This window comes from Daphnia pulex, chromosome 2, assembly GCF_021134715.1.
Source record: "Daphnia pulex isolate KAP4 chromosome 2, ASM2113471v1".
Lineage (NCBI taxonomy): Eukaryota > Metazoa > Arthropoda > Branchiopoda > Diplostraca > Daphniidae > Daphnia > Daphnia pulex.
Window position 1 is genome coordinate 7,733,044 of NC_060018.1, and position 25,953 is coordinate 7,758,996.

At 40.5% G+C, this 25,953-nt stretch overlaps 5 protein-coding genes across 15 annotated transcripts; 2 read left to right on the forward strand and 3 right to left on the reverse strand.

The window, feature by feature from the left end:
* Window positions 1-94: 94 nt before the first annotated feature.
* LOC124205747 (ATP-dependent helicase brm-like) lies at window positions 95-7,063 on the reverse strand. The gene is made up of 14 exons (XM_046603240.1): window positions 6,908-7,063; window positions 5,907-6,584; window positions 5,302-5,842; window positions 4,976-5,236; window positions 4,535-4,912; window positions 4,076-4,471; window positions 3,743-4,007; window positions 3,250-3,668; window positions 2,494-3,174; window positions 2,104-2,393; window positions 1,939-2,041; window positions 1,133-1,870; window positions 644-1,045; window positions 95-505 (listed from the first exon to the last, which is right to left on the reverse strand). Exons 2-14 carry the CDS (start codon window positions 6,572-6,574, stop codon window positions 428-430), a joined length of 5,220 nt encoding a protein of 1,739 aa, XP_046459196.1. The 5' UTR covers window positions 6,575-6,584; window positions 6,908-7,063; the 3' UTR covers window positions 95-427.
* Window positions 7,064-7,245: 182 nt separating this feature from the next.
* Window positions 7,246-8,476, forward strand: LOC124205796. Its single transcript, XM_046603306.1, has 4 exons — window positions 7,246-7,549; window positions 7,610-7,782; window positions 7,850-8,083; window positions 8,167-8,476. Exons 1-4 carry the CDS (start codon window positions 7,419-7,421, stop codon window positions 8,430-8,432), a joined length of 804 nt encoding a protein of 267 aa, XP_046459262.1. The 5' UTR covers window positions 7,246-7,418; the 3' UTR covers window positions 8,433-8,476.
* Window positions 8,477-8,727: 251 nt separating this feature from the next.
* On the reverse strand, window positions 8,728-10,417 carry LOC124205769 (aminomethyltransferase, mitochondrial-like). The gene is made up of 3 exons (XM_046603281.1): window positions 9,887-10,417; window positions 9,156-9,823; window positions 8,728-9,088 (listed from the first exon to the last, which is right to left on the reverse strand). Exons 1-3 carry the CDS (start codon window positions 10,144-10,146, stop codon window positions 8,805-8,807), a joined length of 1,212 nt encoding a protein of 403 aa, XP_046459237.1. The 5' UTR covers window positions 10,147-10,417; the 3' UTR covers window positions 8,728-8,804.
* An 874-nt stretch (window positions 10,418-11,291) lies between these two features.
* LOC124205854 (epidermal growth factor receptor kinase substrate 8-like) lies at window positions 11,292-19,585 on the forward strand. Of its 8 annotated transcripts, none has more exons than XM_046603431.1 (15): window positions 11,292-12,203; window positions 13,454-13,511; window positions 14,036-14,538; window positions 14,612-14,784; window positions 15,109-15,229; window positions 15,325-15,560; window positions 15,631-15,739; window positions 15,832-15,890; window positions 15,964-16,183; window positions 16,276-16,423; window positions 18,238-18,429; window positions 18,503-18,671; window positions 18,759-18,894; window positions 18,975-19,203; window positions 19,295-19,585. In XM_046603431.1, the coding sequence occupies exons 2-15, from the start codon at window positions 13,460-13,462 to the stop codon at window positions 19,396-19,398; spliced, it is 2,451 nt and encodes an 816-aa protein (XP_046459387.1). In that variant the 5' UTR covers window positions 11,292-12,203; window positions 13,454-13,459; the 3' UTR covers window positions 19,399-19,585. The 8 variants fall into 8 exon arrangements, with proteins under 8 accessions (XP_046459387.1, XP_046459377.1, XP_046459360.1 ...); XM_046603421.1 differs by having other exon boundaries at window positions 11,293-12,203; window positions 13,418-13,511; XM_046603404.1 differs by having other exon boundaries at window positions 11,433-12,203; window positions 13,421-13,511; window positions 14,609-14,784.
* Window positions 19,561-23,964, reverse strand: LOC124205827 (DEP domain-containing protein 1B-like). Of its 4 annotated transcripts, none has more exons than XM_046603376.1 (11): window positions 23,692-23,964; window positions 23,344-23,612; window positions 22,937-23,271; window positions 22,762-22,857; window positions 22,339-22,690; window positions 21,411-22,168; window positions 21,036-21,205; window positions 20,904-20,971; window positions 20,722-20,830; window positions 20,050-20,175; window positions 19,561-19,984 (listed from the first exon to the last, which is right to left on the reverse strand). In XM_046603376.1, the coding sequence occupies exons 1-11, from the start codon at window positions 23,737-23,739 to the stop codon at window positions 19,835-19,837; spliced, it is 2,481 nt and encodes an 826-aa protein (XP_046459332.1). In that variant the 5' UTR covers window positions 23,740-23,964; the 3' UTR covers window positions 19,561-19,834. The 4 variants fall into 4 exon arrangements, with proteins under 4 accessions (XP_046459332.1, XP_046459324.1, XP_046459307.1 ...); XM_046603368.1 differs by having other exon boundaries at window positions 21,372-22,168; XM_046603351.1 differs by having other exon boundaries at window positions 20,050-20,223; window positions 21,372-22,168.
* Between the last annotated feature and the right edge of the window lie 1,989 nt (window positions 23,965-25,953).

The window sequence follows — 25,953 nt, forward strand, 5'->3', positions numbered from 1 at the left end:
TGTTTTTTATACTTACTCCATTTACCTGTCACTTTTTAAATTATGATAACATACGAAGCAATAATAGAAAAAAATTAGACGAAAACTCCAACTGTTTATATCGCATGGTTACGTTTATTATCCAATCAAAAATGTTATACTTGAGTCCAAGTGAACGAAGCCATTAAAAAAAGAACTCGTTCCAAACAACAAAAATCGTAAGAATGGAGATGCTTCTTCATTGAATAGCGAAGATAAAACTCGACAGACATGGTGTGAAAAGTGGAAAAGGGACGTAAACATACAGATGGATGAGCTTAAATTAATCATTCGACTTTTGGATGTTGGGTCGTCAGTACGTTTTCCACTGTAACGGCTCTATATAGATGAATAATGAGGGGGGAGTGAAGAAATAGGAAGGCAAGAAAAGATAAAATTAGAACATGATTTAACGGTTACGACGAGAAGGTGCAGGCGAGGCTACGCGTGATGAACTACGAGAAGAAGTTCGTTCACTAGCACCTTCCTACAAGAAAAAGAAAAAAAGAAGACCATTAAATCATCTGGACGACTGGCTCATTCGGAGATAAGACATCCAAACAATTACAAGACAGGTGGGATGGTTTGTGAACCACAAATCATCCAACACCTACTGGTAACTTGCCTCTTCTTCACCGAAATCGTCTTCTTCGTCGCTAACGTATTTGCGGCTGGTACGCTTACGCTTGCCCCGCCCACCAGAGGCGGAGGCGTGCGCGCCACCGTCACTGCTCTTGCCGCTGCGGCCTTTGCCGAGCTTGATTTTGACTTTAACTGAGGACGCCGCGTTCGAGTTGTCATCGGATTCACTGGGCTGAGCGTCTTCCTCGTCATTGGGTTCACCATCCGTTTGCTGCGGCGGAGGCGGCTGTTGGACCTCCTCGGGTTCTTCCTCCGTGCGCTGCCTTGCACTCGTGAATACCGACTGAAGGACGACCGAGTCCTCGTAAATGAGAGACGACTCCTCATTGTAGTTTTGTGCATTTTTACAGAGCAACATGAAATCCCGCTCCAAGTCATCGAAATCCTACAAAACACACACAAAGAAAAACAAAAACAAAAAATGTTATTACAAATCCCAATTCAAAATAGTAGGAAATCGTATTAGATTTACCATGTATTTGTCGGCTTGCAATCGCTGAAGGATTTTGTTTATGTCAATCGGTTTTTTAATGACTTCGTAATAATCGGGCAACTCTTTCCGAGTCGGAAGCTTCATAAAGGGTTGGCTAAGGATTCGGCCCTCAGCATCGGTGTATTTCATGACGATCTCCAATATTTTCTTCATCTTGCGTTTAAGTTGTGGATTGACGCCGCTTTCTTTATCGAAGTTCAGCGAACGGCCCCCACCTCGACGTTTTTTGTTTGTCGGCTCATCGTCTTCGTCCCCTCCATCGCCGTCGCCTCTTTGGCGTTTTCGTCGCGAACTTCCTCCTGTCGAGCGGGATCGCTTAGATCCACGTCCACTTGGTCCGGGCTCTTCTTCTTCATCGTCATCTTGAACGTTGCCTTCTTCCTCCATGGCACCAATAGCTTTGAGCCACTCTTTCTCCGTCAGACTTTCACCATAGTCGACATCCTTCTTTAGACGATTTCCTCGTCCGAAGACACGTTCTTCTTCTTCTTCGCAGGTTAAACGTTCCACCTCCTCTTCATCTTTGGACATCCATTCGGGCAACTCAGTTTCTTCCATCAGACGCGGTTTGCGAGCGGCTCCTTGGCGAGCCTCTTCTCGTCGGCGCTCGATATCCATTCGCTGATAAAGCTCAAACTCGCCTTCACTACGAGCTAACATTTGGTTGACTGTTTCGTCATCGGGAACTTCGTTCTCTTCCTCGTCCTCCATTTCATCCTGGAAAAAGATTCAGTAAACGAATGTAATGTATTGTTTAATAAGGGATTTTTTTACTGTTATCTTACCGCATGTAAAATAGTTTGCAGGAATTGGCGACGATCGGCTCCAGTCGACTTTTGATCGAACTTACCAGCCTGAATAACTTTCTGGTCCATGTTTAACTTGTACCTATGAATTGGTTTCAATGAATTTAGATTTAATCCTAACGAGACGCTAATATTATCAAATACCTTGCAGCGGCGAGAATACGCTCTTCCACAGATCCGACTGTCATTAGTCGTAAAACACGCACTTCGTTAGTTTGTCCGATACGATGAGCACGATCTTGGGCTTGCAAATCTTGGTGAGGATTCCAATCAGAATCGAAGATGATGACAGTGTCAGCTGCTTGGAGATTGAGACCCAAACCACCAGCACGAGTTGAGAGCAAGAAAAGGAAATAATCCGAAGACTTGTCATTAAACCGCTTCAGCAAGTCGCCACGATCATCGGCTTTCGTGGTACCGTCCAAACGAAGATACTGATTAATAAATAAAAAAATATTAGTTTAGATATGAATTCTAAGAAAAATGTCTAAGACATTAAATGAAGCTAAAAACTTTAAAACGATTACAACATACTTTGAAGCTCTTCCAATTGAGATAATCCTCCATGATGGTCATCAGCTGGGTCATTTGACAAAAGAGAAGAACACGATGGTTCAAATGTTTCAGTTTCGGGAGAATCCGATCAAGGAGTTCAAATTTGCCAGAAGTACGATACAAATCAGGACCAGATACGAGTCCACCTGGGACATTCATATGCTCACAATAGGCTTCCTCTATGTGCTGGAACATGAACGGATGATTGCAAAGCTTTCTCAACTGCATGATAGTGTTCATCAAAGCCTTGGCGCCACCCTTGCCCTTCTTATCTTTTTCAGATCCATCAGTGAGCATGACACCCTTGCTCTGCATGTGTCGGTAGAGGACTTTCTGCAAGCCAGACATGTCGCACTTCACGATGTATTCAACCTTGTCGGGCAGTTGCGACTCCACTTCTTTCTTCAGACGGCGGAGAAGGAAAGGACGTAATACTTTGTGAAGACGACGAATGATCAAAATGGTCTCTTCCTCGTTGAGTTCCACCTTCTCACCAGTAGTGGCAAAAGGAGCGTTAAACCATTGCTCAAAAGTAGAGACTGACTTGAAGATGGATGGCAGCAAGAAGTTCAGTAAAGCCCACAATTCAGGGAGCTTATTCTGAAGTGGCGTACCCGTCAATAGCAAACGATGGGGTGCTAAATAGTGCGTGTTCAAAACCTAAATTTCAAAAATAAATAATGATTACTCAAATCGATCCGTTCAATATAATTGTGTACATCACACAATGCATACCTGGGTTAATTTACAATGATGGTTCTTCATGCGATGACCTTCATCGATAATCATGTACTTGAAGGGCAATTTGGCCAGGATTGATTTATCCTTAATGATATATTCATAAGTAGTCAGAAGCACGTTGAATTTGACGGCTCTCATTTGGTTTTGGACAATACGGCGCACCGTTGGGGAACCCTTATAGCATACTACATTGACTGAAGGGGCCCATTTTTCGAACTCCAAAGACCAATTCGAAAGTGTTGACAAGGGCACAATGATCAAATATGGGCCTGGATTTTTCTTGACTTCCATCAAGTATGTGATTAAACCAATAGTTTGAATGGTTTTACCAAGACCCATTTCATCAGCGAGAATTCCGTTCAGGTTGTTGTTGTAAAGAGAAACAAGCCATTCCAAACCTTTCACCTGATACTCTGTAAAATAGAAGAAACAAAAAGCATTAAACATATTGCATCACACTTGTTACAGACAAATGTCGCATAGTCACCTTTCAATTTGCCATTGATCAAAATGCTAGCCTGTCCGTGAACTTTTTCGTGTACGGTATGGGCAATCGAATAGTAATTCTTTTCTCCGTCATCGGTCTTGTATTCGTCATCTAGCGCCGTTTTTACGACCACAACAGTTGCTTCGTCGGCAGTTTTGGATTCGTCGGTTACAGCTTTCTTTGCCTCTTCCGGTCGTTCTTCTTCAATATGTTGCTCTTCATCCTCAATTAATTCTTCCCAGCCAGGATGAGCTTCCAACCAGGTCTTAATAATGAAAATAAAATTATCACAAAAACGTCACAATGAAAATTCTTTGGAATAGTAATAATTACTTGGAGAACTGAAGCAAGTGGCGCTTCCTCGCCGGTAAGCGTGTTCCCAGAAGCCGTTTCAATAACGCTCACATGGAAATCCTCCACAACTGTTCCATCATCATTCCGCTGCACACGTCTTTTGATCATCTGCTGCTCTTTCATTTTTCGCCGTTGCTCAGTTTTATGCAGCTTCACCATCTCCGTCAAATTGGCAATGTATTCGTCCGTTTGTTGAAGAAGGAATGCAAGACGTTTGTCTTTTTTCTGATCGATAAGCTTACGGTAACCTTCTTCATCTTCCGCCATCAAGCGACGCATACGCTCTTTTTCAATACGCTCCTGTTCCTTCTTCTGTTCACGTTCTGCATTAGCATGATGTAGTAGGACAGCTTTGTTGATGCGCACAATTTTCGCCTAAAAAGTTAAAATTTTAAAATAAGCTTTCTTATCACCAAAGTATCTGGTATAATTATTTACCAGGTTGTTACGATGAAACTCTTTAAGATCTTTGCCGTGTTGAAGGACCGCAGTAAGATATTCTTGGTGCTTCTGACGGCGTCGGCGCTCAGCTTCCATTTTCTGTTGTTTCTCAAGCTTCTCAGTTGCTCGAGCTTCTCGTAGTCCTTGTTTCTTTGTCCGCTTATAAGCTTTAACGTTGACAGCTGTTTCTAACGTGGTGTCTCTTCTCGTACAAGCTAACACTTCTGAACGCAACTGCCGTTGGAAATTAAGTAATCGCAGAGCACGTAATTCAATTTGCGCCTTAATTCGCAAATCCTCTCCCATTGTAGTAGGTAGATTACTAAGTTCTTCAATACGGTAGGCAACGCGCGTAGCCATGCGATTTTCTCTTTCCTGTTAAAATAAATAAATATATATAATGTTAAGGTTATATTACTTCGAATAGATTACACATACCTGCAAAATTACAACTGGATCTAATCCTGCTGGTTTGGCAATTGGGGTAACTTTGTTTTGTTTAGACACAAGTGTTTGTTGCTGCAGTTGCTGTGGTTGTATCTGCTGTGAATGTGGCATCACGGGTTGTTGTTGCATGAGTGAGGCATTAGAAGTGGGCACAGCTGGTGGTGCTATGATGGGCTGCAATGCAGCATTACCCATTTGAATTGCAGTAGGGGCAGTAGCCCCTTGGGATGGTTGCATCGGATGTACAGGGACCTACAATTTAAGTACAAGTAGCATTTATAACCATTCTAAAACAAATGACATTTTAGAAAATCTACCTGTGGCTGAGGGGGACGAGGAGTCGGTATGGTACCAGGAACTGGACTTGCAGTAGTTCCCGGAGTTGGAGTTCCTGCCGATGGTGGTGGCCCCATAGAAGGTAGCTGAGACTGCTGTCCGCTCGGTGATGGTGCCACAGGTTGCTGAGAAGAGTATGGAGGCCCAATAGGCCGTACGCTAGAAGGTTGCATCGGAGTAGGAGCCGAAGGAGCTGTAGGTCTCTGGAAAGACTGTCCAGGCTGAGACGGAGACGGAACATATATTTGCTGTTGTTGTTGATCCAGCTGTGATACAGTATTAGGCTGCGACTGAAGTGTCGGAAGGTCCGTCCGTTTCCCTTGGGCAGCCATTCCAATATTTGTTGGCACAGGTTGGTTTCGAGCCAACAACCGGTAAGCCATAATTTGCGCTCGTAGCTGGTGGACTTGTGTAGGTGATAGGAATGACGATTTCATAGAATTGGCCCCTTCCGGTCCAGAAGAATTGCCATTAAGGGTCGCTGGATTGGGCGGCCCATACTGCGATGGCACACCAGGTTGTCTAAATATTGGTAATGGATCAGTTACACATTGTTCAGATATATTTTGATCGCAATTCAAGTTACCTGTTAGGATCCATAAGTGGTGGACCAGGACTGTGGCTAGTAGGAGCCATTCCCTCTTGTTTTCCTCTCATGGCAAGAAGAGTAGCATAGCGAGGATCATTCTGCAAGCCGCGGTCTTCCATTGTAGATATAGCTCTTTGCAAAGCATTGATACTGTCAGGTGGATAAGGTGGTGCTCCTGGTTGCTGTTGGGATTGTTGAGGCATTGGTCCACCAGGCTGTGATGGATAATTTGGTTGCTGTGGAGGTTGGTGGTGTGAACCTGGAGGATAGCCACCACTTGCTCCCATATAATGAGGCTGTGGAACTCCACCATGATGCTGCCTTATTGGTTGCTGCATAGGTTGATGAGGAGGCCCCATCGAAACTGCTCCTGACATGGGTGGTGGATAAGTTTGCTGCTGAGGTTGTTGTTGAAACTGGGGAGGGTGTTGCTGCATTGGTGGACCCATGGGTGATGGAGATGGTTGAGGATGGTTCATTGGAGAAGGTGGTTGCGGAGGTGCCATAGGAGAAGCAACTTGCTGTTGTTGATTTCCAGCATTTGAATTTGGATGTGAATGTGGTGCTGGAGATGCAGCAGGATGAGACAAAGGTGATGGCTGAGGTGTTCCAGGCCCTGGCCCAGGTGAAGTCATCATCGAAGAAGGTGGTTCTCCAGATGACATATTTCACAGCCTAAGACACAAAGTAAACAACGGAAAAAATTTTACTAACACAAAATTCAACACAAAAAAGATTTCACATGCACTAATAATATAGAAGAGATAAACATCTACTGAATTTATAAACTTTCATTTACTTCCAAGAGTTTACTTAAAATATGTTGAAGCATCAAATAAAAATGAAAAAAATGTTTGCAAGGGGATGAAAGGAATTGTTCTTTAGATTCATTGCCGGTGAAGTTCGTGACAAGTAATTTTACGAATATATCTTCAGATAATGAAAGTTTAAAAATATAAAGTGTATAATCAATTACACCATTATGGTTGTTAACTCACGTTTCAATAATTGCTTTGCCCTTTATTAGTTTATGTTTGGGAATTCCCTTTCAGAACGAATAATATAGAAAATTATGGCGTTGCGTTGCTTGGCGTTGCTTGGTTCGCCCTCCGTGGGGGTGTGGTGAACTATGTAGTACGAACCTTGAAGATTTTTCTGGAAACAGTTGCCACATGGGATGACAAGCCACAATAAATTTAACGTTTATTTAAATATAATTTCTTATTTTTAGTGAAATCCGTCTTCTCAATAAATTTACCTAAAATTAGATTCCAAAAAATTCATTTACAGACAAGCCAAACGTTAGTGGCATTGGTGTACTCGTGTCATTTGTTTGCATTCTAGCAGACGAAAATCATTATTTTCAATTTCTCACGACTCACGTGTTAAGACGTTCAGTTCAACAAATTTTCCGGAAAGATTGATGATAATAAAACGTTATATTATAATTAACAACGAACTGAAGTACAGTACTTAAAACCGCAGCTTAGTAGCGTGATACAATCGACAATGTCGTTTATATCTGAAAAGCCATTGAATAAAAAAATTATCTTCGACGAACATGTTGAAGAAAGTGATACCATGGTTGATTTGTCTCTTAGCAATGAACAGCAGTCAGAGTCAGCAAAACCCCTGCTCAGGTATGAAAAATAAGCATTGCCATTCATATTATTGTTTTTAAAAATTTTCATATTTTTTAGAAACAAAGCATTCATCCAATTTGATTCAAATCTCTCGAGCCATGATAATAAGTTTCAGAAAGTAACAAAGAGCAACACAGATAAGCCATTTAAAAAAGGCAAGATGGATTTTGAGCAACAGTCTCTACCAGAAGTATCTTCTGAACGTTATTACCAGACAACAGAAGCTCTAGGTATATGAAATGTATTTATGATTTATTGGTATAATGCATATGTTTACACTAATTCATTGTAATCTAGATATTGGCAAAGGTAGTGAGTTCTCTCTACGAACCCTCTTTCAGGAGAGCAATCTTGCAGTAGAACCAGAAGAAGAACCAATTAGTTTGCCACCAAAACTATTTGCCCAGAAAGACCCTAAACTTTTGTTTAAGCCAGAAACAGTGAGCAATGTTGAGCATCAAGGCTATTGGAAAAATGCCGGTATGTGGACGGAACCACTTTTTTTCCACGCTGGAGACAACCGTTTAAAAGGTTTTTATAAATTTAAAACTTATTGTTAGATTTGACAACTATTGTGAACTCAATAATAGTGCATACATTTTGTCTGTTCATAGAGGTTACAGATTTTATCTACCAGCCAGCAAAGGAAGAAGCGTACCGTGACCGAAATAAGTGGTTTGAGCAGCGAGAAAAACTCAAACAATATTATCGTAACAAGATGCGACGTAATGCAATGTGGGTAGCAGGAACTGCACAACAGTCGCAGAAAAAGCGACCACTTGCAGATGGGACAGACGAGTCTTCATTCCAATATTTTGGTCAGCAAGAGGAAATCGAACGTCAACAGAAAAAGAAACCCCACAGAACTTTTTTCAAATAATCTTTAAGACATACTTGATAAATACAAATTCTTTTTTCGTTTGAGAGAAAGTCTTTTTTATTCCTTTGCAATCTCACAATATCAAAATGCGGAAAAATCAACCCCCTCATTCGGTAAGTCGATTGATGTCCCAAAAAATATAAGCTACAGAATTTTATGAAGGAAGTTTTAGTAGCATAGCATTGGTCAAAACTTCGTTTCTACAGTACCGTAACTAAGTGTTGTTTTAGCTAACAGCTTTTACATTATTGTCGGAAAACAACTGAGTTTAAATTAATCAAAACAGATAACCAGGTTTGCATTTATAAAAAGATATAATGAATATTCAACCAGATAATCTTTTGTACTAACATGTTAACAGTCAATAGATAATTACTTTTTTATGTAATATTTGGTAGGCACAAATGGCATTTTGGTTACTTGAGCATCAACCATTTTTTTGCGAATCTCAAATTGCACTTGGGTTCCACTTTTAACATATTGGCGATCCAGATGTCCCATTGACACATTTACGCCCGGTAAGCTGGGTGACGGGCATCCTGATGTAATTTCTCCAATGAGATTACCATCTTTTGAATAAATAGGCGTATGTCCACGGGCGGGTGGTCCGCGTGACACAAAACCTACTCGTCGCCTACCAGTTGTTGATTTAAGTTCTAAAATAAGGAAGATGCGTGAGTTCTACTAGATTTATATATTCTTTAAGCGAAGTGAATAAAGTACCTGCAAGAATGTTAGCTGCGCCTGGAAAATCAGCAGCAGTCCTACGGCGTTTAGCAACAAGCCAAGCCAGGGAAGCTTCAATTGGATTAATCGTTTCGTCCATGTCGTTTCCATACAGGCACAGGCCAGCTTCCAGTCTCAAAGAGTCGCGAGCACCTAATCCAGCCAACTTCAAAGCTCCTTTTGAGGACTCCAAAAGTTTATCGACTATATCTGCTGCCGCACTGGGTGGAACGGATACTTCTACGCCGTCTTCTCCGGTGTAGCCACAGCGAGTTATTCGGCAATTTTGTACTCCACAAACAGTGGCAACGGAAGTTGTCATAAAATATAACTGGTCGAGAGGAATATCAACATGGGGTTGTAAGATGGACATCATTAAAGGACCCTGTATGGCCAGCAATCCTCTTTCTTCCAGAACTTCAATATCAACATCAAGACCTTCTTTTTTGGCTAATGCCAATTTTGAGTTCAGTAGGGCCAAATCTTGATCACGACATCCAGCATTGGAAACTACATAAAGATAACCTAATGAGGTTTTATTAACAATGAAATCATCAATAATTCCTCCACTATCTGTTGTAAAGACAGAAAGTGTTCCATGGTTATTTGGAAGGCTTTGAATATCACCCACCATCAAACTTTCCAAAAATTTTACATTGTCTTTCCTAAAAAAACAAAAACACATTGAACATGGATGATTTATAGTGAATTTAAAAAATAAATTTTACCCATGAATATTGGATTGCAGCATGTGGGACACATCAAATAAACTGCAGTGTGAACGAGTATGCTTATGGGATGCTTGGATTCCTTCAGCGCCATATTGTACAGGCATCAGGTATCCAGCAAAATCAACCATTTTACCTTGATATTTTACATTTAAATCATAAAGACACGTTTTCTTTGGCGCATTTTCGCTGGAAAACGAGCGACAAATGAGCGGTGTAAATTTTAAAGTATTATTATACTGCCTAGCGATTTTCAACATGGTTTCACTGTGGGATTCTTAACAATAAAAACTGGCCTTAACCACTCGAATGATTAAAGAACACTTGCTGCACAAATAATTCAGCTTATCAGGTTGCCAGCAATAGTAAGTTAGCTTGAGTATATATAATGACGTCACGTAGTATATAAGGTATAGGGCTATAATCTATAACAACAGAACAAATCAACAAATGCAACAGCTGATATTTGTATGACAGTTTGACATGCGACTGCTACAGCGCACTAATCCAAAGGAGTTGCCAGTTCAGTCAAATCTAAAGTGTATTCACATTCCTGGTCCAGTATAAAAAGACTAGAATAATAATGGATAATAATAGAAGAATTATTCTATTACTCTGATAAGGCAGTAACAAATAACGAACATACCGACTTACAAAGGTATAAGCTGCTATAAGTTATATTTTTAAATGTACGGAATATTTATTATTCAACACGTCCGTTTTCATGATATTCAGACATGGTCCTGAATAATGTCGATTCATACAATCCTAGGAAGGGCAGGGCAGCCGGTATTGAATTGCAGTGTTCACTTTAGAACTTAAATGGCTTTTAAAATATTTTGAGAAATATGTCAATTTTTTTTTTATGTATCCTCTCCTCAATCTTCCTTTTCGTGTGTGTGTTGGTATGGAATGGTCCGATAAAAGACAGGTGCGCAAGTAAAAGTGATAGGAGCATTATCTTTTTTATTCAGTCGATACAAACTAGAGAAAAACACGAATAGCTATAAGTCAAATGAATAAGTGTCCTTGAATAAGATTTCAGGCATATAGCCTTTGGGCAATCAAAACAGGAAGACGGGTGGTTCTTTTCGGTTGAGGCACTTTATTTTTCCCGTTTTCATTTCCCGAATTTTTCCCCCGCACGCCAAGTAGCAAGACGCCTAGTTATATTAAGTTGCCGAAACCATTCACAAGAAAATTCTCTTTTGTTCAGGTCAAGTGAACCTGTCTTTATTACTACTTCCTTAGATTAAAAAAAAAAAAATCAACTAGTTTTGCTACCGATGGACACAAAGATGAAAATCGACGGGAAAACATGAGAATGTTAATATTTAGCTAATTATTCCACTTTGAGTGCATGAATTGTGGAATGTTGTGGACGTGAGTATTTATTCGTCCGCTACGAAGCCTATGGCGCTGGTGTGGATTGTTACCTGTCCTGTCCTACCTGTTTCGTTCTTTTCTGGCTTTCTAAACCCCTCTTTCGAAATTCTTGCTTCTCAAGAATGTCGACAGGGGAAGAAGAGAAAGAATGGATAATGGAAGAAAGGAAGGAGAGGGCCAGCCAGTCAGCCAGCCATACCCCGAACAACACCAAAGCAGCGATGCACAGGCTGGTTTTACTCGCACCGGCAGAGGCTCGAATATAACAACGCAGCATATACTGTACTTTGGCTTTCTACGCCACTAAAAAAAAGTGTGGATTCTCCAACCTCACATCAGAAAGTTCTTCCGTCTCTGTCTCAACACACGCTTCTCTCTCCAGTTCTCGAATGAAACATTGAAGAAACCAACTCGTTAACACCAGTTGGACGCCATTGAAGTGAAATTAGACACATATAACCACCAGTGGATTTTTGTTTCAGTGCAACAGATAGAGAATCCATTTTGGGATTTTTGTTCTCGGTAGACAACCTTCGGTGTATTCATTCTTGTGTGTTCGCGTTCCGAAAGTCGTCGTCGTCGCCATCATTGAACGGTGCATAAAAGTAAAGGCGAAGGAGACGTGAGAGGAAAACAACAAACAGATAAGCGACCAACCTGCAGCAGCCAAGTTGGCAGGCTCTGGTCTATCGCCTTAAAATAGAGATATCGGGCAAAAGGCGAGGTCACACTGAGACAACACAGGATTCGACGGCGTAGATGCTTTTTTCTGGCTGTTAGTCTCAGACGAGGCCCATGTGAAGTTCACTACAGGCGTCGTTAAAACACACCTGTTGATGTGCATCTTGTCGTCGTCGTGTTCTACATTTTGACACACCTGAACTGACCTCATCGATTCAACCCATCAAGTAAAAACACCAAGTAACAAAAGGTACGTGCCATCACCTCCATTTGTTTGCCAAAAGTGTATAGGAATTGTGAATAAGATTTTCCTTTGGGAGATAGAAAGAGAGAGAGGTAGTCTGTCTGGTCATTTATTACTCTTCGTTGAGCCTTCGGCGCGCAAGGTGAAAGGCACCATATGTTTGTACCGATCCGTCAACACTGGCCTTCGTATATACAAAATGGCTATACGAATAATCGAATACCTGGCCTGGCTGGAATTATTGAATTTTTCAACGCTTTTCTCATGGTGAAATCGTAATGTGAATCGAGAACGCTACCAAAAGGTCAAAGGCAGAAGATAACAATCGTTTATGGAATTATTTGGGAATCAAAGTTGAAAGTTTGAGAGAGGTTATATGATGGGAAATGGCGGCACACTGCAAAGGTGCAAAGAGGGTGTGAACATTTCCAGAGCATTCCACTTACATTTCTCGACCTCTTCGATGTGAGAGCGGTCTGTCCAGAAAACATGTTCGAATGTAAGCTGAAACGAAATCAGCCCTGTGTGTTTCCATTTTTTCTTTCCTTTTTTTTAAAAACTAGGATTGGCTTTTATTGGGGTCTTTCACGCAGAGAAAGTAGGTACGATCGTGACTTAAAGGGAACTGCGTTTGGCTGCGGCCGGGCATTAAAACGCCAAAATTTTGCCCGCAACTACTCGGCGATCACAATTTTCGTGGTGACATTATTACTATTATTTCTTTCCCGTTCGAGGTGTAGGTGTCGTTGTTAGTCAGTTAGTCTCCATCGCTAAACCTAGATGGATTATCCAGCTGCCAATCTAGGTGTATTTTATCGACGATAATTCTAGGTGTATTTTATCTACGATAATATTTATCAAGTGTGCCTGATGAAAGGGCATTTTTCTTCGATAAAGACGGATAAAACTACGTGTATGCCCAAACATTAGCACGTCAGGAGAAATCGTCAAAGTAAGCGAAGGGATTGGCATCAGCTGTTCGGCTTTTGTGTGTTACAATTAGCGCAAATAGAAGAAAACAAAGTGAAATCACACGCGTTATCGGCATCATCCGTAAAACATTGTGCAGTTGGGAATACGCACGTACATGCGCATGATTCATCGTTTATCTCTTGATTGCAAAGGTTTACGGATACAGTCGCAGTTTAAATTTTATTTTCAACACTTAAACTACAATCCGAAAATCAGTCGTTCAATCAATTGCATTGTTTCCTTTTTAGTAGTTCCACTTGTTGATTGAATTGCTCTGTTATTAGCCCATCATGGCTTACCGAGAAAATCGTCTGCCCGGCACTACCAATGGCTACACTCCAGGTATGAAATCATGTGATTTTTATTATTTTTTTTAAAATAAGCTTACGGGTACTTGCCGTTCCGAGACGATAGTGAGATAAGATTGAACTAGGATTAAGCATTTTGAATTTATTTCGACATCTGTTTATGACAACAGCTTTTTTACTTCTTCAAAATCATTGGGGTCTGTTATGGGGGAAAAAGTTTCCTATTTTTATGGGTGTAATGTTAATTTTGAGCAAAACTTTAATGCAAATTATAGTTAGAAGTTCGAATTATTACTGTAGATAAAGTTGTAAAAACAGCTTTATATTTTCCAATTTTCTTTCAATGCAGAGATAAAAATTAAAGAAACAGTTCTTGTTTCAATTTTGTGTGAAATTAAATAGTTAAAATATTTAACATGAAAACTCATTAAAAAAAACAGTAGTTACATTTTATATTGGAGTCTACTAACTTTTCATAACACTGATAAAGTCAGACAATTTCCATCAGGATTAGCACACGAATTAGTTTTATATTAAAATGTTTGTATTTCTTTTCAGGTGGAGGAAGTGGGGGATCTCAAACAGATATTGAGGATGGCCCAAGCTTTGTGGTTGAACATTTAGCCACCTTCACTGTTTCCCAACAGAATGAAGTCATGTATCCAGCAGACGGAATGCGCCGCCTTTTGCACATGGAAAAGACGTCTGGCATTTGGACACAAAAGATGATTTTACGTCTTGACCGCGAATGGGTCACCATACAGGATTTCGAAAACGGCGAAGTGGTTGAACGCTTCCCGCTCAACCTCATTCTAGAACCGACAGCTTTCACCAGCTTGGACCCCAAGGATTTGTACAATAATATTTTCATCTTCGTGGTTGGCGAAGATCCCCTCAACCGTGACCCACCTGAAATGCACATCTTCCAGTGCGTCGGGGTCTCTTCCGAACTAGTTACCGAGGACATGAAGATGTACATGGCCGGTAACTACCGACCGAGCAATCCGTCGCGAATTCCACCCCCACCGAACAAACCTCCACCGGAGCCGCCCCTAAACGGCGTATGTTATTTTCCTTTTAGTTATATCATTCAAATTTGGTTATTTCATGCGTAATAATAATTTGGCGAAACAGGCAAACCACGCAGTTTTCATGCGTCACATTAACGATGACGCCAGTTCAACCTCAAGCGAGCGCTATGAAAAGGACGTGACGGTTCTGAACCGCTGCTTCGACGACATCGAGCGCTTCATCGCCCGTTTACAGCATGCGGCCGCAGCTCGCCGCGAGCTCGAACGACGTAGAAAGTATGTCGCCTATCAGTTATCTATGTTTCATACGTACACTTCTTTCCCCATCGTTTTTCTCTTTCTGGGGTGGGCCAGGTGAAAATTCGTTGTTGGTTTCATTCCAATGGTCAAATTGTTTTATAAAAACAGTGCCTGTCAACTGATAGCGGTATCAACTGAATGATATCAAACATATTCCTGTTCACTGACTAACACCAAAAGAATTTTATCTTTCAGCTGCCGTTACCAGTTTACCACATAGTGTGACTTAGCATTTCCGCTAGTACTCGAAATCAATGGGCCAAGCCCAACTAATTATTGTTTTCTTTTTTGACTTAATAGGTCACGAAAATCGAAAAAGAAGGAACAAGGAGATGGCATGTTATCCATGAGAGCTCGACCGCCCAGCGAGGCAGAATACATCGACATTTTCCAGAAATTCAAACTATCTTTTAACTTATTGGTATGTTTTATTTTTTTTTCCAGTTGACTCTTTTTGTAGTTTTACAAATATTTTGAATAACTGTACTTGAACGCACTTACTGTTTTGTTTAACAGGCCAAATTGAAATCGCACATCCACGACCCTAACGCTCCAGAGTTGGTTCACTTCCTGTTTTCACCGCTAACATTGATCGTGGAGGCGTCACACGAGTCCAACACCGTACCCAATCTTCCGGCTCGTGTCGTCGCACCACTACTCACATACGACGCCATCGAGCTACTTTCCAATTGCTTGTCTAGCAAAGAAACTGAGCTATGGCACTCGCTTGGAGACGCTTGGCACACACCCAAGTATGCTTGTTTTTGTTTTTTGTTGTTTTCTTTTACAAATTTTTCAAGTTTTTGCATTTCAAATGAATAGGGACAAGTGGAACAGCTATGTTGTCCCTTACGTACCGACTTTCATGGACGGCTGGACGCCGGATGCCTCCTTCTTCCCAGATGAAAAGGAGGAGAATAAACGCTCAAACGTAATGAATTTTAAATTTTACGAATTCTTTAGTGTTGATTCTTAAATAATGTGCATTGAGCAAAACGTAAAAAAAAATTATCTTTATTACAGACGGAAATGACGCGATACAGCAACGAATTTTTCTACGACAGCGACCGTGGAGATCGAAGGTGGTTTGAATACTTTTCCAACAATAACATTCATTGTCAAATAAAATTAACGACTTTCTTTTCATTTTGACAGATCACATTCCCCGCCTTCAGACCGTGACTTTGGTCCGCGCAGTGATATTTCCAATGATTCGATCGAGAAGAATGGCGACCCAGCAGCTCGTTTCGAACACCAGCAACGTCGTTGGCTGGCCGAACTGAAGGCCCGCAATGCCAAGATCGTCCAGGTTACATATCCACGAACGGCCAACAACGACAAGGAGCTGACTGTCGTCCGTGGCGAATATCTTGAGGTAACTAGACTTTAAATGCTCGTTTTTTCTTGTCGGCTTTTGTTTTTCTGTTTGATGAAATCATAACACAATGGTAATTTGAAATGGCATAGGTATTGGACAATAGTCGCAAGTGGTGGAAGGCTCGCAATATGCACGGCGTAACCGCCCACGTTCCACACACGATCGTCACCATGTTGGTCCAGGACGACGATGTTTTCACTCCACCCTCGTCGGCTGGTTGGCACAAAGGCAAAAAAGGTGATTTGCGCTATTTTTAATGAGCGCCCAATAACGTTTGCAGAAGGTTTATTAAAAAATATTGAAAATTCATGCACCAACGTCCAAAGGCGCCTCTTGCCGCGGAATGAATGAGAATGAAATGCCATTCACCGTCCCACTTTTTTGTGAAAAAAGAAAATGAATCGGCTTGTGCTTGCTTGTATTTTCTTTTCTCGTTTCACTCTCGTACGTCCATTCATCATATCATCAGCTTTCAACTTTGTTTTATACATATTCTCTCTCTCTCGCTCTCTTTCTCCTTTGTCTCATTTTCTTCTTTTGTGTTGTGTGTGTATTTGTACGTACGTCCCATCCATCCATGATGATTTTCTTTTGATTGTATCTGTACGTACGCTCGTGTTGCTGATGTTGTAAAACCCCCTTACCCCTTTCTCAGAACGGAATTATTGACACGGTTAAAGACGAATAGGCCAACGTCGATGGGTTTAGCGTTCGTTCCACCTGACTCTCTCTTTTTTCAACTGTTCTCGCAGTTGCTATAGTGATTAAGGGTGGTCGGTTTTGCCCACCGACTGATGGCCCCAAAAATGTTAATTACGTGCACGCACTATTTGCTCACGCTAAAGAACCACAAGGCACCGACATAAGCATTCATCCACATTTAAAGGAGCACACTAACACACGATAAGTGAAAAAACAAAACAGATGTTGATTATAATATGTTAAGTCTCGTTCGAGTAGTCAGTGATCAGAATTCTCGCTATAAAATACGATTCCAGATCGGTGTCCATCTCTTTTTGCCTTCCGTTCTTTTGTCTTATGTCAGTTTCAATTACTCGTTTAGGTTTTTGTTCTTATGTGCATTCCCTTTACATAGTAGAGTCTCAACATCCAATTTGTTTGTTTTCCCATATTTTGAATTTTTATTACGCTTGATTGAGGACACTCCCAAAGACGGTCGATGACCCTTGCATAATCTCCATTCTTCTCCTCTCTCTTAGAGTTTTGTATCTTTACGATTTTTTTTTCTCCACCATTTACATTTGACTTGTGTACGAATACTTGCTATATAGGTGCTAATCGTTTATGTGTGTCTCTCGGTTGATGACGCCCAACGAAATTTGTGCCGTTGTGCTGAGTGTGTGGTTGACGAGGCTGACCGTAAAAAAAGAAAAATGTTGAATGCTGTTCTCGTGATGGAAAATATACCGTCCATATTATTCATATTATACGTTTGTGTGCCCGTCAGCGTGCGTATATATGTCTTTTGCGTCTGTTTGTCCATGCGCTACGTGTAACCGCTGCCCGCCGCTCTCTCTCTCTCCTTCCCGCTTCGGTAATCCTCTCGCACTTTCTACGTCGTACATTGACGGAGTTTCGAGTCTCGCGTGAATTATCAGCGACGCTCCTTTTGATTATTTACGTAAAGATATGGCAGCCAAAAGACGAACTCGTACGTGTATTTCACAGCCACTTCGCCACGGTCCAGCTGTGACCAACTGCAAAGTGCCGCTGCCTATACATCCATGATACGTCTTACATGTGATGAATAATTCTAACCCCAGACGTGGCTTTCTCTTTTCTCAAAAAACAAAAAGGGAAAGTAGGCAGCAAGCATCGCAGTTAGTTAAGTAGCCAAAATTGTTAGGAGTAGAATGTCTGAAAGTTTAGCTGTTAGCGTTTTGGCTGAAAGTTGGTTTCGGATCTTAATTGGCCACAAAGTTGCCGTGTCGATGGTGGTCAGATGTAACTCAGACGGATGAAAGGATGGAAATATGCACCCTCAGACCTACGATCGTTTTCCTAATTACGAGATGGCTATTTGATGAAAGGTGCTGACACCAGCGATAGCTACAGCGAGGACAGTGACGGCCTGCCGGCCAAGAGCCGCCGACAGAGACGTAGAGCCGAGTCGGTGATTTCTATTCCGCCACCACCTCCACCTCTACCGCCCAAGGAGGTTGAAATCATAAAAAAACCAATCAAAAAGGAGGAAGCCATTAAACCGAAACCTATGACAAGAAGTATTAAAAAATGCTAATATCTTGTTAAATATTTAAAAAGAGAAAATGTTGAAACTGATTTATTCTTCTCCAGGCCTCAGCAGTCAAGACATGATGGTCGAAGAACTGAAGAACCTATTAGACATTTACCAACCGGAAAAAAATAAATTGGATATTCGTAAAACTCCCGAAATGTACATTACACTCAAATCAACTCCCGACGAAGTTCGCGATTGGCTCAAAGCCAAGGAATTCGATATTGTGTACGTAATTCATTCAATATGATAGACATTATCCAACAAAACATTAGAAATCTAAGCCATGTTTTAAAACACACATTTAAAAAATAGGATTCAGAAGCGTTTGAATGGCATGAGCGGTGAAGAGTTGTTTAAGCTGAAAAAGGCAGATTTGGAAAAGTACTGTGGCAAAGAAGAAGGTCATCGACTGGATTCACAGTTAACTCTTCAGCGCAGAGCATCAGGGGTATTTACAGTTTTTCATTAGTTTCCCATTAATTAACCTTTGTTGCAACGATAATGAAATTTTGTTATTTTATTTTTTAGTATCAAACAATGCGTTCATCTGAACTTCAAGAAGCATTAAAGAGAGCCCGAATGAAAACAGAAACCAAGAACGATCAACCAAAGAATCCTACCAAAAAAGAAGAGGAACGATCGCGCTCCTCTGAAACAGGTGGATCGCACAACAAGAATGATCGTGACTCCTCTCCGACGGTCCAGAAAGCACCGAAGAAACAAACCAAAGCCAAAGCACCCCTGAACTTAGACAGCGGTAATAAATTTTATTCCATTTGTGAAATGAAAATTTAAGCGGCCAAATAATCCATACATTTTCACGAACTTTCTTCTTTTGAAATATGCAGACTATGATTCCGATGACGACATCGTCATCCCAACCGGGACGCTACGTGACATTATTCGCAAACAGAAAAAGAAGATGCAAAGCACTAGTAGCAACGACGACTAGAAAACCTAGATTATTTTTTTTAAATATTTCTAACAGAGTATAATAAGTTTCCTTGAGAATTATGCTTTACTATATTATCTTTACTGTACGAAATTCATCGAATATTTAGTACTATATAATTACATGGATCAAAGTTGTTAAAATTGATGAAGCAATCTTAAATTTTAGAAATAGACGGACAAATGTATTTCCAGTATTATGCTTATTAAGAATATTCATATCAAATGAAATATTTTTGATTAATCCCCATCCTGAATATGTGGATTTCAAATTAGTAGGCCTACTGAGCTCCTTGAGCAAGCCCCAATGGGTTTGGATACCATAGTACAGTATTTAAACTGACAATACACGTTAACAGCATTGAAAGTTAGTCAAATTAGCAAGGGAAATCTAAAAATAGTTAAAAAAATATACGATCGTCATAATATCATTAAAATCATGTAAGACGTAGGTTGCGGATCCGGGAAAACACGGTGGACTGGTTGCTTGAACGCTTTTGACCCTGCAATTGATGTCGCTCTTCCTTAAATATATCCGCTTCCGTGGGAAACTTGCTTCGGTAAATTTCTGGATAGGCAGCTTGAAACTAGAAATGGCAAAACAACGGAGTTAATTATTTTCGATTCTATAAATATCGAAATGTTGATCTACCTGCTTAAGCCTCTTTCGTTTCTCCTTGAGCGGCATATTTTGATTATTGACTATGTGCTCCAGCAGTTGATGAATTTCTCGTTTAGAATCCTCTTTCCGCTGTTCCTCGAAACGGCGTGGTGAAACCTGAACACAGTACGTCAGCGGTACGACATCATCAAGTTGAAAGCGGATCTTTTTTTGTTGTATTTAAGAAGAATTGCCCAATCGCGAGAGAAGAAACGGAAACAACGAAGCAAAGGAAAAATGAAGAAATAATACCGGACGAACAAGAAGACGATCCACGTGCACAACGAAAACGGAGACAAAAAAAAACATTGAAATAAGTAACTAATACCGAACGATGATACCATGCAAGTACGATTATCACGGCTTACGAAAAACACTAAAAAAGAGGGCACTAGCTTAATTCTAATTAAAATTATCGTACGTATAAACAACTCCATTATGATCGAAAAAAGGACGTCAATACGACGTTCTAAATACTTAAATAACTTTTGTCGAAAGAAATAATTATAACTCTACTACCACAAAGAATACAAATTAAAAAATATAAAAACGAAGCTATGATACATAAATAATAAAACTAATACAAACTCATAGGTGGTAAGTCCTACATCTATACACTATCTACGACCTATATCCAATGAATGATTGAAACTTGTAACATACCTTCTCACGTTGAATGTCGCCTAGCAGATCGCGAACTTGAGAACACAGTCGGTATGGCACAGTCATAATAGCCTCTGCATTTTCCATCATGAAACTCACGAGACGCACACTACACATTTACAATGATTTAAAAAAAAAATTAAAAAGAAAATATCTTTAAAAAGTTTTCGTTAAATAATTACGCTATTAATTCGTCGTAATCTGCTTCTTCGGGCGAACAAACAATGCACCGGTAAAAAGTGTTCACCATCTAGAAAAGATTTAGTCAATATCCGTCCATCGATATTTCAGTAATGATTACAACTGATTCTTACCAAAGTTTTCATCGGGATTATTGGGTCAAGCACAAGTCTATCGTTTGCTGATACTTTGGTCATAAAGCGGAGAAGCAGATGAAGTTTTCGACGTCGATCGGGTGGCAAAAGTAAGGTAAGTAATTGGAGCAGCTCGATAGCCATAGTCTTCCCAGCCTGTGTCACTAGTCCTTAATTGGAATTGGAAGACGTATTTCAGTTTAACAGAAAACAAACAAACGAAATAAAGCCCAAGCTGTTGTGCAAACATAGCAATAAGTTACGACGACTAATACAAAGAAGTTTTGCTTTTGTTGGACATTTTGGGGTTAAAGCAGGTTGGTCTAAGCGGGTTACCGGGTCTGCAAGCTTTAGCTCCATAGTAGAATTCAAGACCTTTCCGACGACCAATAAGTCGTTTGCTTGGTGAATTCCGGTAGACGCGAAGCTGCCCATCTAATCCATGAGGGCTGTCCTCTTCCGAAAGGTGAGGGAGATTTTCGTAATTGTGTTGAGTAGCTGCCGTTGCGACGGATGAATCGGAGAACGAAGGGCTGAGTCCCGTAACTCCATGATGGCAGCTAAGACTGGAAATGCTCCGACTGTGCACTACAGTAGCATTATTAGACGACATCCACAAATCAGCTCCACTTTCTGAGTATCTATCAGGGTCTGATCGATCAAGACAATCCACCGAGCCAAATGCGGCTACGTTGACATAACCACCAGATTTGCTGCGAAGACGATCAAGACTATGGTACATATATGAGCTTTCATGGTTCTTTTCACGGCGAAATCCCTGCGAGCCTAATACGGAATCAGAATCATTGTCTAGGGTACGATCAGAAGATTGGCTTCTGCGAGGCATAGTTGCGTGACTCTGAGAAACGATCCGAGTCTTGGGTTCGGCAGTCGTAAAGGCTGTTTCGTAACAAGCGTTGGAATTAACCCGATGAAGACGACGACCGGCTATAGTCGCATGTTGCGGTTCTCGGCCTCCTTTTTGATTTGTCGACACGACTTCATCATCCAGAAAACGTCGAATATTTAACATTTGTGGATCTCGTTGAGCCCCATTGCCGACTTGCCAACTTCGGGTACGGCTGCCGACTAAAGGGCTCTTCGCAACGGGGAATGATTGATAGTTCCCTTGCCTACACACAGAAAAGTAATGAGTTATCCAACAACAACAAAAAAAAATGGACCTAACCAACTAATGAACGCTAACAGAGCACCAGAGATAAATCAATAAATAATATATAAGTTATTCTAGATGTCAACACAATTATAGGGGGAAACAAGCTCTTGTGAGAACGCCAAATACCTAGATTGTTGTTGTTTTTCTTGCCAGAATGAGCCAATTGGAGTTGACGTTTTGTGATGGATGGGGGACGCCATTTCCAGAACTAAGTTACGTGCTGAATCCCGAGAGTGAAGACTAAACGCATCCTCATCTTCATTACCGGTTGACTCAATAGATTTTCGAAAATTGAGATCTGCCGCTTCCGATCGAATGAAAGCCTCAACCAAAATATTGTATAGAGAGAATGTGGAGAGTGGACTCGAAGCGTTTGTGAAATAATCGCAAATGACCTTGAAAACATCCTTTTCTGAACCGTGGTATTCAGGTAGTTTGTGTTTTTCATTCGATGGCCAATTTACTAATGATTTCATACCTGTAAATACAGAAGGTGAAGCAGTAGTAATTTCATTTATTTGAAATAATTTAGATTTTAACTGTTTGTACCATAAAGAACCCAGGAAGGAGGTGAATCAAGTTCCTCCATTGGCTGAACAACTCCCCTTACTCCAATGTGAGTAACATTCCAAAGAACCGATTTTCCTAGAATCACAGAGACAACAAAAAAAAGAATGTCATGTAAATTTTAAATATTGTTACAAATAATTGCCTGTCATCTCACCTTTTATCTCTGTAGAATCAAGAAGTTCATTAAGATTTAAAAGATTAAGAAGCTTTGAAATCTGCCTTAATGTAGTGTTTTTCCATAATTCTTCCACCTCTTGTTGGCTGAGTTGTCTGGCTGTTAATTGGCACTGTACCAAAGATTTTGCATAGGTTGTAGTTTGAGGCTTGTTTATTGAAGGGATACCAACATCCACTGGCACTTCCTTTTTATTTGGTGCCAGCTTAGGAGAACTATGATTTTCAGTACAATTCCCACGATTAGCAAGTGTACTCAATGGTGTTCTACGCCCTGGAGTTCTTGGATTTCTGAATGGTGACCGATTTGTCAATCTATATTTTTTTAAAGCCAATAAACATTTTAAAATAATCGTTATTTAACATTCCACACATTTGTTTACCCACCTGTACAGTCCATTTGTTTCTATTCTATTATCTGTCTTTGTGCCAATGCCACGGACATCTTCAAAAACACCTGCCTTTAAAAATTTGCACAAAAGCTGTTGAATTTGATCTTTGGAAACAGTAGGTCCGAAATGAGGATTTTCTTTTAGCTGAGAATGTAGCCAATTAGTAGCTTCAGCAGATGTGAAACAGTTTTCATACTGCCTTAGTTGTCTCCAATGTCTCTTTTGAGGTACACCATTGTTGAATATACGTAAAGCTTCATTCCACTGCAAACAGGTAATTTAGTTTTTCATATGAAATAATTTAAATAAAATTGGAAAAACAAAATGTATAAGTTAAACTTACAAGCCGTGTGGCACGATATGGTCCAGTCATCGGTTTTGGCGTTTCCATTTCCGGATATAATTTATTCACTTATGATAAATAGACGGCAAAACAAGTAGCTCCTAATTTACTTCATTGCAGGAGGCAGATTGTAACACATTCGAAGCTGCTTAAATTTTCACCACCTGTTTAAATGTCACTATACATCATTACATTGAGGTGGTTTTAGAAGGCCAAACACACAACACAGCCACCATAACCGACGTTCCGTAATTTCAAAATTCTTGAAAAATACTGCGTTGCCATGTCATTCTTAGGGGTATTGCCAGATTTAAAAATCTAAATTTCTGAATTTTGGAATTTTGACATTCTGCGAGGTCGCTTCACGGGCATGGTGTAGTAGTAGCTGAGCGTAGTAGCTGACACACTCACTAGAGGCGCTTTTTAAAGTTTCCAAATCGGCCTTATTATGGGAATATGATCAACTCAAACAACTCAACTCATCAAACAAATCAATTGTTTATTCTATTTTAAAATATTAAATATGAATTTAAAACTATTAAAAATGAATTTGAAAATTCATTAAAATAGAATAAACAAAAATAAGTAATAAAAAATACATTTGATTTGATTTTTTGGCGCAAATTATAAAATTTTTTGAATTTCAATCACAAAATAAACATATAAAAAATTGCCTAATCTAGGTGAATTAGGTATTTAAGGATAGAGAATGAAATATAGCTTAAATTAGATCAATTTCTGGACCCATTGATTCATAATTTTATATACAGTCATCCGTGAAAGTTTCTTTAACAGGCAAATGGCTCTCTCTGCATTAAGTTAAATTTGACGGAAGGGATACTACGGTGCCTACCGTACCCCCAGTATTTTACGCCCTTTCTCTTTTTTTCTATTCTTCTCTTCCTTTACCTAGGAAAGAAAAATAGAAAAAGGCGTAAAATACCGACACATGTTACACGGCCTCTCCTGACTCGAGTTTTTCCTCTAAAAAACCGAAACAAACAAGAAGAGATTAACTTAGGGGCATTGGATGGATTACAATTATTTTTATTTATTCAATATTCGGTTCCATGGCTTTCCAATTGAACTCCTGGGATGTCTTGTAGTGTTTCAGCTGGGAAACGTGAGCGGGAAAACGGCGCCACATTCTTTTACGGGTGACCGGAAGAGACTCCACTAGAAAAGTGAGGGGTGAGCACCGTTTTGCAATTTGGAAGGGGCCAAAAAACTAAGGGAGCAACTTTTGAGTTAAATGGGGAGAGCGAACACGCGAGCGACGAGGACCAAATCACCGACTGCGAAGGTTGGCGGCCGTTTTCTTTTTTGATCGTAGTTTTTCTTAATGTTTTTTTGTTTGTAAATTAGCTTTCCATGAACTTCCCTTCGAAAACTGGACACACGGTTTTGGAAGTCGGAAACTTTCACTTCTGGTAGACGGCCAAGGAAACTGTCGCTCATTCGGAAATTCCGGTTGCCTCCCATACACTACTTCGAAAGGCGTGACTTCGGTACTAGCTTGTTTAGTCGTGTTAATTGCTAGTGTAGCATTAGAGACCTTGGTGTCCCAATTAGAGTGACTGGAATTTACACAGGCCTTAAAGGCCAGGACCAACGTTTGGTTTATTCGTTCTACCTGTCCGTTCGACTGGTGGTGATCTGTGAAGGTGAGGGACTGTTCAATTCCCCACTTTTGGAGTTTGAGTTGTAGCATTTTTGAGGTGGAACTCGAACCATGATCAGTGATTATCCGCTGCGGGTAACTGTGTTGCGCTTTAGTTTCATTCTTGATAAAGCCACAGATAGACCCAGCCGCTTTGATGGCTACTGGTCGGGCTATTACCCATTTTGATAGGTAGTGAATGGCCACCAGTATGTACCTGTTACCTGCTTTGGTACAGGCAAAGGGACCCAGATGATCAATTCCGATGAGAGAGAAGACTTTTTCAGGCGGAACCATGGGCTGTAAATACCCTACTGGTGCGGTGTAGTGGCTATTTTGTTTTGTTGACAGAAGGGGCAAGACGCTACGTACGTCCGTACACTAATGTACAATCCCGGCCACCAATAGATTTTGTCGATTTTTGCTTTAGTTTTGAACACACCGAAGTGCCCAGCATCTGGGTCATCGTGTAAGCTTCGGATAATTTCTCGTCGTAGAAGAGAGGGGACGACAAGTTTAAACTCACGTTCACCATCCTTTCCCTTTTTATAGAGTAACCCGTCTTTAATTGCAAACAGCTGTGACTAGCTTCCTTTTTTTCT

Excerpts from the sequence above, each read along its gene's own strand:
- LOC124205796 (XM_046603306.1), top strand. The coding sequence starts at position 7,419 with ATGTCGTTTATATCTGAAAAGCCATTGAATAAAAAAATTATCTTCGAC. Across the intron at positions 7,783-7,849 it reads CCAGACAACAGAAGCTCTAG|ATATTGGCAAAGGTAGTGAG; the intron begins GTATATGAAATG and ends ATTGTAATCTAG. Across the intron at positions 8,084-8,166 it reads TGGAGACAACCGTTTAAAAG|AGGTTACAGATTTTATCTAC; the intron begins GTTTTTATAAAT and ends GTCTGTTCATAG.
- LOC124205854 (XM_046603404.1), top strand. The coding sequence starts at position 13,460 with ATGGCTTACCGAGAAAATCGTCTGCCCGGCACTACCAATGGCTACACT. Across the intron at positions 14,539-14,608 it reads CGGAGCCGCCCCTAAACGGC|CAGGCAAACCACGCAGTTTT; the intron begins GTATGTTATTTT and ends AATTTGGCGAAA. Across the intron at positions 14,785-15,108 it reads GAGCTCGAACGACGTAGAAA|GTCACGAAAATCGAAAAAGA; the intron begins GTATGTCGCCTA and ends TTGACTTAATAG.
- LOC124205827 (XM_046603351.1), bottom strand. The coding sequence starts at position 23,739 with ATGGAAACGCCAAAACCGATGACTGGACCATATCGTGCCACACGGCTT. Across the intron at positions 23,613-23,691 it reads CATATCGTGCCACACGGCTT|TGGAATGAAGCTTTACGTAT; the intron begins GTAAGTTTAACT and ends ACCTGTTTGCAG. Across the intron at positions 20,831-20,903 it reads GATTACGACGAATTAATAGC|TGTGCGTCTCGTGAGTTTCA; the intron begins GTAATTATTTAA and ends GTAAATGTGTAG.
- LOC124205769 (XM_046603281.1), bottom strand. The coding sequence starts at position 10,146 with ATGTTGAAAATCGCTAGGCAGTATAATAATACTTTAAAATTTACACCG. Across the intron at positions 9,824-9,886 it reads CTGCAATCCAATATTCATGG|GAAAGACAATGTAAAATTTT; the intron begins GTAAAATTTATT and ends TTGTTTTTTTAG. Across the intron at positions 9,089-9,155 it reads CGCAGCTAACATTCTTGCAG|AACTTAAATCAACAACTGGT; the intron begins GTACTTTATTCA and ends TCCTTATTTTAG.
- LOC124205747 (XM_046603240.1), bottom strand. The coding sequence starts at position 6,574 with ATGTCATCTGGAGAACCACCTTCTTCGATGATGACTTCACCTGGGCCA. Across the intron at positions 4,913-4,975 it reads ATCCAGTTGTAATTTTGCAG|GAAAGAGAAAATCGCATGGC; the intron begins GTATGTGTAATC and ends TTATTTTAACAG. Across the intron at positions 4,472-4,534 it reads AGTTTCATCGTAACAACCTG|GCGAAAATTGTGCGCATCAA; the intron begins GTAAATAATTAT and ends TTAACTTTTTAG.